This window comes from Canis aureus, chromosome X, assembly GCF_053574225.1.
Source record: "Canis aureus isolate CA01 chromosome X, VMU_Caureus_v.1.0, whole genome shotgun sequence".
NCBI lineage: Eukaryota > Metazoa > Chordata > Mammalia > Carnivora > Canidae > Canis > Canis aureus.
Window position 1 is genome coordinate 1980781 of NC_135649.1, and position 13163 is coordinate 1993943.

At 46.2% G+C, this 13163-nt stretch overlaps 1 protein-coding gene across 3 annotated transcripts in view; it reads left to right on the forward strand.

Moving 5' to 3' along the window:
• The window catches only part of MECP2 (methyl-CpG binding protein 2), a 63086-nt gene that overhangs the window by 27871 nt on the left and 22052 nt on the right, over window positions 1-13163 (forward strand). Inside the window, exons 2-4 of one of the 3 annotated variants that reach the window (XM_077887743.1) lie at window positions 363-707; window positions 920-972; window positions 2447-2543. Coding sequence is in view for 1 of the 3 variants with exons in the window: in XM_077887742.1 (XP_077743868.1) it covers window positions 678-707; window positions 920-972 (83 nt within the window). In the remaining 2 variants the exon portion in view is untranslated. The remainder of the gene's footprint in view (window positions 1-362; window positions 708-919; window positions 973-2446; window positions 2544-13163) is intronic. The other 2 variants (XM_077887742.1, XM_077887744.1) reach the window with 2 other exon arrangements.

A 13163-nucleotide genomic window follows, 5' to 3' on the forward strand; every position in this document is an offset into this window, starting at 1 on the left:
CTGCTCTAGACTCATTAGCTTCTCTGTGGCCAAGAGGAACAGTTTTGTTTATGGGTTAATCAAACCTGCAGTCTGAAGTCAGAAGGTACATATAAAGGGCAGATATGTGGATTGGTTAGTTTGATTTACTTTTTGAGGATTTGCAGTTATCCAAAAACATGGAACAAATTGATGAAAGTCTAAATAACACCCACACAGTTCCCCCACTTTTTAAACATACGTCCTCTATGAGTGTATGATTTAACAGCATGCTTTTCCAATGCAGCTTTGCAAAACAGGGGAAATGAATTTTAAAGACGGTCAGGTGTCTTTGCAATCTGTGGCTTTGTATTTGTGTAACAACATTTGTGTTTTACCAACAGATGTGCTGCCTAAAGTACCCATGAGAATGGCCTTTATGGTTTTCCGCCTGACTGGACGGAAGCTCAGGAACTGATTCCTGAGAGGAGGCTGACACTGCCCACCCCAGCTCTCAGGCCTCAGGAGCCTGACCACTCCTCTTCTTGGGCCCTTAGAGACCCCTACAGACATCTGGTGCAGCCCCCATAGCCAAAAAAGATGACGGTCTTCTGGCATGTGGCTCTTTCCCTAGTGGATGTTGAGCTTCTGGAGCAGAGAGCCCATGCAACTCCTTGGGACCTTCCCCTCTGTAGTACAGTGCCCAACATGAGCGGCTGATGGACTCACTTCTGAGTGTCCCAAGACCGGTAAGGGGCAGAATTCCTGGCTCACCACATGGCCTCCAAGCCACATATATGTATGCCTGCTACCTGGGCCTCGTGTCCAGGCTCACTCAGCAGGCTTGGGCTGCTCCTTTTCCTACTTGGTGGCTATAGTTTGGGAGAGCAAAATGCTCTGGTTAATTGAACTTTTGGAGTCTCAGCAATTCGAACAATGTTTTTGTTTTCCTTCTGGTCAGGTTATGGCACCCACTACTATGAAGGCAAGGAAAGGACTCTGGTGTTGTAAGAGGTAGTGTGTTATGTCATTAATTGTTTCACTTTCAAGCTTTTTATATTTCTTTCAGTAAAGCAAATTTTCTTTGAATAAATAATACTGGGAGCTTATCACACAGAAGGCATATGTGTTGTCCTCAATACATTCTGAATTATCTGAGTTTATTTTTGTCTCTCAGATTCACTTATAAACAAATCAAAAGCTGCACTTTTAGCCAAGAGAAATAGGAAGAATTTCAGAATATCGTCATTTTTCAATAGCTTGAATTATAGTGATTGTGATAAACTTGATGAAAAAGCCATGTAACAAGTAAACCTCACATGTGGTTTATTGTGAACATTTTGGTGTGGTATTTGTTTATTTCTAAACTCCTTGATACCTTTTTTGGTGTCGAATCCCCGTTTTGTGGATCTTGGGTAGAGGTGGACCTTAGCTTCTACTTAAGAAAGCCTAAGATGGGATTGTCCTGTGCCCTGAAGTCTGGAGGTAGGGTGTTCGTGCCCATTGCAGTGGCTCCAGAAGTATCTGGGATCCAGGGCCCCTCCCATCTTTTTCCTCCATCACCTAAAGCAGGTGCCTTCTATCCTCAAAAGTTGCCCATGGTCACAGGATGGCATTTGCAGGTCTAGCCATTGCATCCTCCTTTCCAGGTAGGAAGAAGGAGGCATGGAGGAAGGGCAGAAAAGCACTTGTGGGCTTACTGTCCAGTCCCACTTAGTAACTTTCATTTCTGTCTCCACATCTGTTAGTTTTTACTGAGGAATGAACAGTGGTTAGAACAGCAATCATTTATTTCATACTCATAGGTCTAGGTCAACTGCCAAATGGGCTTCAGATCTGGTCCCAAGCCCATCATTCCAGGAACCAGGAGGGAGAAACAGCTGCTAGGGACAATCTCTTCTTAGGCGAATGTCATCCCCAAAAGGAATGAGCAGAGACACAGAAGCCACTTAAAGTCTCTTCGTCCTCAGTCTCATCAATGGAAGCCAGACATGTGAGCAAGTGCAGAGCCAGCAGGCAGGGACATGAGCTCTGCCCATGGTCCATGGGGCAAGAGCAGGCATGAAAAATAGGAAAGGCAGTGCCCTCGGCCACTGTCTCATTGGCCAGAATGTCATCCCAGCTCTGCTGGGAAGCTGGAAAATACCTTTTCTTAGCTGAGCTTAGGGTCTTGTTACAAAGGCCTACAGTGAACCTCGGCATTGAGGGGTAGCTGGTAGGGCCTGCTGTGACAGATATTCCCTCTCCTTGCTCCCTGGAAACTAGGGGTTGGTAGCGAGACTTAGGCTCAGCCAAACCCATGCTGCACTCAGGCACTCTGACTCTTGAAGGGCAGTGAGAGATAAGTCATGGTAGTGGCACATGCATCAGGAAGCCAACAGTAGCAGCTGATCCAGCAATGGGGCCCCTTTAGTACAACTGTGGCTGTGTTTTCAGTTGTGCAGCTGCTTTTCTGGGCTTAGTTCACTAGTCGTCTCTCCATTTTCAGATCTGCCAAAGAACTCCTTTGTGATTGAAGTTAACTAGAGGTGGTTTCTGTTGCTTGCAACCGAAGACCTTGCTGCAGTGCATGGGGTCTAGGCAAGGTAAAAACATGCTACTTTCACAGTTTTATCTTAAGTATAGTAGACAGGCATAGGTTTTTGAACTTTACGATTAAATCCCAGCTCTCACCTACTAGCTGTCAAGTCACTTTTCCCTCTTTGAGCCTCAGTGTTGCCTTCAGTAACATTGCTTTGCAGTGTTGCTGAGCACTGAGTGAGATTGTAAAGTGATGATTATGAGAGCGTTGGGAAAATGTCCTGCTCTGAACTTTTGGATGAACTATATTGTGTTTGGGTCATGGGCTTGTAATGTAGGAGTGCTGGTAGTGCCTCAGAGGGTCCTTCTGGAAAGCGGACGAGGAAGGGCAGGAAGCACCACTAGTGCCCGCTTTGAGCAGGGCTCTTGCAGACCCCAGCCTCCGTCAGAGCACCGTGCTCGACAAACAGAGGCTATCTGGTGAGTGAGTGAATGCATGCATACTGGGTGCAATTTCATAGGACTTGGGTGAGTCTGAAGTGTTTGAATATTGCAGCTGCAGATCCCCATCCAATGAATCATCCTAGACTTAATGCTTCTGACTGGTCACTGGGAACAATGATCTTGGGCTGTTGCACAGTTGTTTATTGTGAGTTGGGGATATTTTTAAATTTCCTTTTCAGTCTAGACTTGCATACAACAGTTTTTATTGCTAACTTACCACTAGTAACACTAATGAACAAAGAGTGAGAACAGGAAATTTAGAAGAGAAGAGATATAGGTGGCCAGTGAAGACAGGAAAAGAATTCTGCCTCAGTGAACAGAGACACAAATGAAAACAAAGAAGATGCCATTTTCACTTACCAAATTTGTAAAAAGTAATAAAGGAAGAAGGAAAGAGAAGACCTAGTGCCTGCTAATACTGGGGTTTGCTCCTGCCACACAGCTCACTCCCCACCTCCAGGGCTGGCTTGCACACCCAGCCAGGTGACGTCCTTCCTTGTCTGCAGGTGTGCTTGGATCTGCTATTGAGTGGATGAGCCATGCACATGGTTCTTAACTCAAAGTGCACACCATAGGGTAACCCTTGGTCTGTGCCACCCTGGCCCCTCTGCAGGGAGCAGCTGCTTCTGGGGTCTGATAGATTTCCTGTGAGGTGTCCTATACACGTACACACAATTTGAAACCTAATTTTATGTTCCCTGCACCTGCTTGGGTCAGTGTGGCTAAGGTATATTTTTGTCCATTTTGTCTGTGTTACTAAATATACTAGCATGAAGTTGTGCATAACTTTTATAAACTTCTGCAACATCTGTATTTATGTCTCCTTTTTCGTTTTAGTATTGTTTACTTGTACCTTCTCTGTTTTCCTTGTCTTGGTAGAATTTTGTTGGTTTTATTACCTTTTCAAAGAGCGAACTTGTGGGCATTATTGTCCTGTATTTACTATGCATCTACAACTCATTATACTCTGCTTTTATTTTTGTCATGTCTTCTACTTTCTTGGAGTACATTCTCTGGTTTTCTTTTTCTCTCTCCTAAAATTGTAAACTTAGCTCATTGATTTCCAACCTCCTTTCCAAATACAGCCATTTAAAGCTGACCTGCAAACTATTTCAGCTGTATGCATCAAGTTTTGATGTGTAGTATCATCACTTTAAGTCATCTAAAAGGGTTTTTCAGTTCCCTTTATGCTTCTTTCTTTGACACCCCCCCCAATTATTTAGAAATGTGTTTTAAATTTCCAAGCATGTGGCTTTGTGGTTTGTTTTTGTTACTATTGTAGAAAAATCAAGTTCCAGCTAAACTGAGAAGGTGATCTGTGTGACAGCAGCCCTTGTAGCATGTTGAAAAGTGCATGGCTGCCTGAATGGAATGTGCAGCCGCCAGGTGGAAGTGCAGGAGCCCATACAAGCTCATCACCTCAATCTTGTTCACTGGGTTATGAAAGTATTCTCTCTTCTTACTGTCATTTTGTCTATTTGATTTACTCACTGTGGGAGAACACATGTCTCAGTATTCTGTGCTACTGGACACGTCAGTTTCTTCATGGGCTTTGTTAATTTGGGCTGTATTTATTTTGAGGCCAGATTTTCAGTTTTTGAAACAGTTTTATCTTCCTGGTGAATTGAACCCTTTGGCATTATGAAGTGACTGTATGTGCTTTTGCCTTGAATTTTACTTCATCTGATGGTTAGTAGCACTGCACCACCTGTGTTTTTGGTCAGCACTGCCACTTTTCATTTTCTTCTTGTGTTTTTATGGGTTAGAAATGGCTCTTGAAAATGGCAAATAGCTGGATTTTTAAAAAATTTGTTCTGTTTACATCCATTTAATTGCTAATGTGTTTAGATTGTTCATACCATTTTATTTTGTATGCTCTGTTTTTCCACACTTTCTGTTCTTTATTTTTTCTTCTTTCTTGCCTTCTCTTGGATTGAAGTTTTTTTTTAAATTGTGTAAAGATACACATAATATTTACCGTTTTGACTATTTTTTTAAAAAAGGTTTATTTATTTATTAAAAAGAGACAGAAAAAAAAAAAAGAGACAGAGACCACATGAGCAGGAGGGGCAGAGGGATAAAGAACCCCAAGCAGACTTTATACTGAACATGGAGCCCGACGTGGGGCTTGATTCCAGGACCCTGAGATTATGACCTGAGCCAAAACCAAGAGTCAGACACTTAGCTGACTATGCCACCCACACACCCCATCTCGATCGTTTCTAAGTGTACAGTTCAGTGGCATGAAATACATTCTCATTATTGTGCTACTGTCTCTCAGATTGAGGCTTCCTTTTTTTTTTTGAGAGAGAGCAAGCGAGAGAGAGCGTGAACATGTGGGAACAGGGGAGGAATGGAGAGGGAGAGGAAAAAATCTGAAGCAGATGCCCTGCCCTGCTGAGCACGGAGCCTGAGATGCGGATCAGTCTCAAGACCCCGAAATCAAGCGTCAGACACTTAACCGACTGAGCCACCCAGGTACCCCTGAACGTGGTATTATTAATGAACGGATATTTCTGTAAGCTTCAGGAACCTTTGATCTTCCAGAAGGTGGTCCCATGGACTGTCGATGTGTTGTCAGACATCCGAAGTTAGCTGGGCAGGTCCTTTTCCACCCAGATGTTGCCCCTGCCCCACCCCCCGCCTGAGGAGCCTCCCGTTGCCCACTGTTCAGTCCCCAGGTAAGTCTTTGGGTTTCAGCTGACATCCCATTAGGTGGCGACAGAGAGCACTAAAAGCAAGTTTGAAGGAAATAAAACTTGTTTTGTTCATGTTAGAAAAGGCACATGAGGTCTCCGTGCACATTAGTCAGATTTAACCACACAAGGCATTGGAAGGTTTTTTTTTTTTTTGCCCTTTTTGCTCCCTCCTATTCTCAACCCACTGCCTCCCCCAAAATAAGGTGGATAGATCAGAAGACCGAACAGCTAAAACCCATGTCCTCCGGTCTCTGTCGCATTTGGTAGCAGCAGCAGTCATGTAAGCTGGGAACCTGCCTCAGCCTTCACTGCCCACAATCCTTTATTTCTCCCACCTCTGTCTTCTATGTCCCTTCCTCCCTGAACCTAGTTCAAGTCTTCATCTCCAGGACTCCTGCAGTAACTTGCCAACACTCCTACACGTTTCTCTCTTCCATGAGGTCCCTAGAGTCAAGTCTCACTCTCCTGCTTTAGCCCCAAGAATGGTACCCCTGTCTTCAAATGGCATCGGGGCCCCTGCTATGACCCTTGCTTCTTTCTGTCATCTTCTGTTGCTATTCTTTTTCTCATATGTGTACCCCTCGGCTACACAGAACTGCTCTCATACTCCTGGCTATGCCCATCATTCCCTTGCCACACTTACCCCTCTTACTGTTGAAGATTCAGTTCAGGTATCTCTTCCTGAAGAGAACCCTTACTAAGCCCCCAGGCCCTATCCTCGTGCACTCCTGGTTCACTGCCAGTACCCATGCTGAGAGAGCAGCCTGCTGACTGTCACAGCCCATGGACCTCAGACAGGAGGAGAAGCTGTGTCCTCTGTTCAGGATCCATGTTCTCATAAAAAGCATGCTGTAAGACTCATGCCGCTCGGCTTTCCAAGCCCACATACTCCCTGTTGCAGACTTGTTCACTGCCCAGACCATCCTCCTCTGCTGAGAATTTGATGCCAGGCCCACGTCTTTGTCTCTCTGTCCCAGTCCCTTCCATCCCACAGGTGACTTAAGTGTGCATGTAGATGGCCCTTAACCCCTCCTCTGTTCCAGTGACTTCTACCACCCACTGCCTTAATCACAGCCTGGAATTTGTCATCACTGGAAACCACTCTACCCACAGAGTTCTAACAGACAGCTCCACTGGTGACAAAGACTTCCTGTGCTCCTAGCTCACAGATTCCACCCTCCCTGGGACCCTGTCAGTTTTCTCTCTCATGACTCATGCCCATCATCATACGAACGTATTTTAGAATTTCCCATCTTCACTGAGCACTCTTTCCTCAGCTCCCACCCAGTTTTCTGTTAGCCCTTTGGCCAAGCTCTTCAAGACTTGGCTACTCACCTTCCCCCTTTTTAACCTCCTACTCTGCTCAGCCCAGTTCATGGAAGTTTTCTTCCCTCACAGTCCACAGAGCAGTCTTGTTAGCCTCCTGTGGATGTCCATGTTGCCATGGCCAGTGGTGAGTCTTCCTCTTGACACTGGTTGTTCCCTTCTGGAAACCCTTCCTTCCTTGTGTCTGTTTGGGGATACCGCCCTTTCCTGGTGCAGCGTCACTTGCTTAATTTTATTTTCTTTGGACACCTCACCTCACATCTAAGCCCCCTTCTGTGTTTGAAGGAACTCTCTCCACACCTTAAGAATTTGATGGGAGAGGGGCAACCTGGGTGGCTCAGCGGTTTAGCACCTGCCTTCAGCCCAGGGCGTGATCCTGGAGACCTGGGATGGATTCCCACATCGGGCTCCCTGCATGGAGCCTGCTTCTCCCTCTGCCTGTGTCTCTGCCTCTCTTTCTCTCTGTCTCTCTCATGAATAAATAAGTAAAATCTTAAAAAAAAAAAGAATTTGATGGGAGGCCAGGTGACCTGACCAGTTGCTTAAACACTAGATGCTTCCCTTTTTAATTTCTCTTTTAGCCAGGGCAGCAGTCAGCAAACTATATCCCAAGGCCAAACCTGGCCTACTGCCTGTTTTTGTAAATAAAGTTTTATTTCAACCCAGCTCTACTCCTTCCTTTATGCATTATCTGTAGCTGCTCTCCCACTAAAGCTGGCAAGTTCAGTGTCTGACAGAGATCATGTGGTCTGCAAAACAGAAAATATTTGCTGTCTGGCCCTTAACAGAAAAAAATTGCCTGAGTCCTACACAAGGGTATGGGTGTGTGCCCCATATGCTGGTCAGACCCATCCTCAGAGAGGATCAGGAACAACAGAGGAGCCCTTGCTCGGCATCTGGGCTGCAGAAAACACAAGTTGCTGAGCTACATAGTGGCCATGGTGCTGGTGGTCACTGCTGCCCCCTGCAGAGTGGCAGAGGCAATGCTAGCTGCCCTATGTCAGCCTGGCAGCAGGATTGAAATACTGTTTCTGGCCAACTAAACTCAAACCTGTTCCTCCAGCCCTCTAAGGATAATCTGGCCACCAGTAGCCTATTTTCCTTAATTATTTTTATTGTGGTAAAATATACATAACAGAATTTACTGTTTGAACGATTTTTAAGTTTACAGTCCATTCATATTGTGGAAACATCACCACTTTCTTCCTTCCAGTAGCCTATTAATCAAGGCTTTGCCTGCATAAATCAGCTAGAGTTGGTCTCTCTCACTTGCCACCAATACTCAGGGCAGATATACCTGATTGTGCTTCTTCCTCGCTTCTCTTCCTGTCTCCTTTGCTGACTTATTCTCATCGCAGCTACAGATAGTGGGGGGAGGACTGTCCACACTTGGCGTCCATGGGGCCCTCTTTCACTCACCTGCCTCTTCGGACATCTGTGCTGAGGACCCCTGGATGTCTGTGTCTAGCCCAGAACTCTCCCCTGAACTGCAAACTCATATCCAGCTTCCCTTTAGATCTTCAGAAGGTAAACTGTCTCAGTGTTGAAAACATCTCATTTGGAAAGCAGAACCCTTGATCTGTGCCACCCCTGCCCACAGTACACATATGCCCTCTACTGCCAGCACCTACACCACCTAATTATCCGCCTAGATAGACTCTGCAGTGGCCCCGTATGGCAGGTGTGGAGGTCGCTGTGCTGGGAGTGCAGTCAGCAGACAGCCTCCAGTTCCTTTGGGCTCTGCTGGGCCTCAGCTGCAAAAACCTCCCCAAGGTCAGACTCCCGTTTCCAGGGCAGCACTCAGGTGACTGAGTGAGGTGGGGATACAACCTCCCCCCGCCCTGCCATCTCTGTCCAAGGTGCACAGGACCTTTATTGGGCTTGACACTTCAGTTTCTTCCTCTGCTCAGGTCTGCTTCCTGCTCCTTTTTTCACCGATGTCAATCCCTAATAAACATTTAGTACCCCAAACCATGAGCTCACCCTGCAGCACCTGCTATCTCTGCCCCCTCACTCCCCTTACATGCTATAACTTCATCATTAGGATGGGTTTTTTAAAACTGTTCAGCTGGTCATGTCACTCTTGGGAGTAAAACCCTCTGGGGGCCTCTTAGCCCTCTCAAAATGAAATCCAAAGTTCATTACCGCGAAGCAAAGCCAGCTCCCTGGGCATGTAGCCTATACAATGTCCGGGCCTTAGAAGAACCAGGCTTGGTTTAATGCTTTACTGGGGCTATCTCAGAATCCTCCATTTTTTAACAAGAGGTCCTGCATTTTCATTTTGTACTGGGTCCCGCAGATGACCTGGGCTGGCCTGCTTCATTTTGAATTCATCTTCCCTTCCTTGCTCACTTGGGTCCAACCCACCACTCTTGCCTTCCCTAGAACATGCCAGGTTGTTCCTAGGCCAGGGCCTTGGTTCTTGGTGCACCTTATACCTGAGCCCTACTTTATATGACCCACTCCCTCACTCCCCACTTCTTCAGATCTGGGTTCAGACTCCCCTTGGAGAGGCTTCCCCCAGGGATCAGACTCCTGCCCGTCTCTCTGACATCTCTGCTCAGTGTGTGTGCGCGCACACATGAATGCAGCACAAATAGCCCTGTCAGGATTTGAACTCATCGCAGGCTGACTGCCAAGCCTGTGCCCCTCACTGCTGTGCTGAGCTGCCCTGGAACTGTGTAGATGCTACACAGTACTGGTCTTCTGCTGTTTCCCCTCTTAGAAGTTGTTTACATTTGCATTTTCCTTCAAAGTGCCTGAAGCATTCTTTCTCTTATCCTTGAAGTTGAGGAGGTTGACCAGAGTCTGTCTCACTGTTAAGTGTTCCTTATCACATTTTCCTGGGAACACATTGTGTTCTTTCAAGGTGCAAATGTAGCTCATCTTTGTTTCAGGTCTGTTCTCTTATGTTTTTGATAGCATCTTCTGTTCCATTTTTTGGGTTCCCTACTACAGGGACACAAATTATCCTTATGTTGGATTGTCTTTGTGTCTCTTCCAATGCTATTAGCTTTCCTCTAATTGCTTTAGCTTTTGTTTTTTTGTTTTTTTGTTTTTTTCATCTGCATTCACTGTCTGATTTGATTTTCAGCTATATGTATTCTGTTTCTGGCTGTTTTTAAATGTACTTATCAGTTCCATAATGATGTGTTTTGGTCTGCAATTTGTTTGTCTAAGTTGAGAATTTGTCCCTTTCATCATACTGTGTTTTATCATCTCATCTTTGAGTTCTTATTGAGAACATGCTCTTACAAAGGTTGCAAAGAATTTCCTTCTCTTCCTTGTAGCATATTCTCTTCTTGGTGGAAGACTGCCTTTCCTGAACCATTCCCCCGCCCCTTTTTTTCTTTTGGCCATAATATGTTTGCAGAGTTACCATGTCATTTCCAGATACTCTGTTTGCTTTGGTACAGCGGGGGCGTTCTTGGCTTTTTCTTCCTAGTCTCTTGGCATCCTATCTAACTGCTTTCTCCTCTGGGCTATCATGAACTTGGTATTGTGTGGTCAGAGAGAAGTTGCACACTGGGGGAGCTGCACCCTTGGGTAGTCTTTGGCAGTATCTGGATTCTTTCCTGTCCCAAGAATTAATTGTGTTAAATGTCTTATACCAAGGTTCATTCGAGCTGCTTGAGGGACATATATGCCATTCCCACGGGATGCAGGAAAGGGCAGGCCCCAGGCTCTGGGTGGTTCCCTGGGTCTTTATGTACCCAAGAGCGGTCACCTCCCACAGAGCCCACCTGGCTTGCTGGGCACCTCCCAGCAGGAGATTCTATAGTTCCTGGGTCTAAATGGAAAAAGTGATAGACTCCCACTCAGTTGCTTCTCTCCAGCTTATTGGCTAAGGTCTTTGGGTATTTTTGGCTCCCCAGCATGGCTTCTGGGGTGAGACACGGGCAGGAGCACCAGTAGGCTGCTGGGTAGGTTTTATGTCCTTTGCCTTTGTTTGATGGAGTCTTCCCTTCACACCTCCTCACACCTTTGTTTCCTGGTTTTATTAGGGACTGGGAGAGGGCAAGTCTGTGGGAGGTTTTAACCAGCCATTTAAAGCTAATTCTCTAATCCTCGTGGAATCGACTCTGTTGTGTGGCGTGTGATGCAATGGTCGGCCCTGTTCTCTGTAACGGCCCTGTTCTCTATACTTCCTCTGGCTGTTCACAGATTCTTATTCTAGGTAAATGTCAGGCTCCGAAGGGAGTTCCAGTAGGCTCTGGACTGGAAGAACAGTATTCAGTCTTCCCATTGTATTTTCTCCCTGGTTAGTGTTTAGACATAGGGAAGTAACTGAATTTGCTGATATTTGTCTTGTCACCAGATGTGTTACTTTTTTACCCAGTCCCCAGAGTTGTTGACGGGGTAGAGATTTAGTCCCTCCTGCTTGTCCAAAGCTTCCCCATGGCTTTGAATCCCTGTCATCTGGGCAGCCCCAGTGGCCCAGCGGTTTAACACTGCCTTCGGCCCAGGGAGTGATCCTGGAGCCCCGGGATCGAGTCCCACATCAGGCTCCCTGTATGGAGCCTGCTTCTCCCTCTGCCTGTGTCTCTGCCTCTCTCTGCCCCCTCCTCACCTCAAATAAATAAACAAACAAACAAACAAACAAACAAATAAATAAATATCTTTTTTTAAAAAAAGAATCCCTGTCATCCAAAGCCAGGGTGGTGTAGTATAGAGGCCCAGGGTGCTGCTGGAGAGGTTGGTAGGATCTCCATCCATATCTGTGTATCTCTGGATGTTCCAGCCATGCAGGCTCACTGGAGCACTGCAGCCCTTCTCTGCTGGCCCCCTTCTAATCAGTGCCCTGGGAAACCTCTCAGCCCTTACTGGCCCTTCCAGGTAAGGCACTATTTCAGGCCCTTCCATTTGCCACCAGTAAACTAAGCTGCACTTCAGCTAGTCTGGCTCTAAGGTCCTGTTGTTCTTGAAGACTTCCTAGGGCTCTTTAGGGGAATCCTATCTGCAGTCATCCCTGCTGGGTCCCTCCTGTGCTCCCATGTTTGAGTAGGGCAGAATTGCACAAACAGTACTTCACTCACATTGAGTGAAGCCGCACGGTTTCTACAGCACTCTCAGAGCGCTTCAGCTGTTGGAGGCACCCTTATTTGCTAGTGCCGACAGAGACCCCCCCCCCCGCTATTTTTTATATTTTGTTGGCCATTTCAGTGGGCTCAGGTGTCATCGCTGGGAAAAAAGAAGTTTGTTAGGAATCCATATAGGTGCCCTACACTAGTGAGAGGTACAATAAGGAAAACACAAAGTGAACTCTTACAGAGATTTCTTTCCCATTACTAGAGATTTCTTTTCCACCCCTTTTCCCCCAAAAAACACAGTGCCTCTCTTGAAAATTTATTTTGGCAAATATTCTGTTCTTCGATAAAAGCAGCCAACGCTTTGATAAAAGCTTGTAAAACTTAACTACATAAAGAATGGAGGTAAGAAGAAAACAATATCAGCAGAAAAGTGGGAGAAGCAGCAGCTGTGGGAATGTATTGCTGGGGACCAAAAAGGCAAGTATAATGTAAGTGCCTATGCAGACTGGCTGTTGGTATCGTGAGGACTGGACAGTGTCATGGGGGCACTGCAGGCCAGGTGTCCAACCACTCATGCAGAGGATAAACATGAGTGCCCATGGTGTGTAGGAGCAGAGGCATTGGGGAATAGGATGGGAGAGAAGTTGCTAGATGTGGAAGCTCAAGAATGGAGAGCAAATTCTAACAGTATAGGCTTTCCAGGGGAAGAGAGAAAATAGCAGAAACATCAGTAATAAGGATTGGGTTCTTGGTTTTCTCCGGTTCTTATCTCATCTGGCCAGTTCCCTCTACAGTTGCCTTCATGGGGACAGGTGGTGGGGAAGCCAACCTGCTTGGGTTTCAGTCATGATCCACAGCTTCACCACCTTTACCGCCTTAGACCCTTTCCTCCCCCACCCCACCCCCCACCGCCTCAAGCACTCTCACATTGTCAGGCCATAGTGTTGCCATTGCATCTATATTCTGGAGTTCTTCCCCTACCTCTCAGTAGCTCCCCTTTTACAACATTCATCAAAATTGCTATGATTTCAATATTGACTCTGCCCAGAAGATGGTCAGCACCAGGAGAAGATAAATGGATGCAGGTAGGGGGGTGCCTGGGTGGCTCAGTTGGTTAAGCATCTGA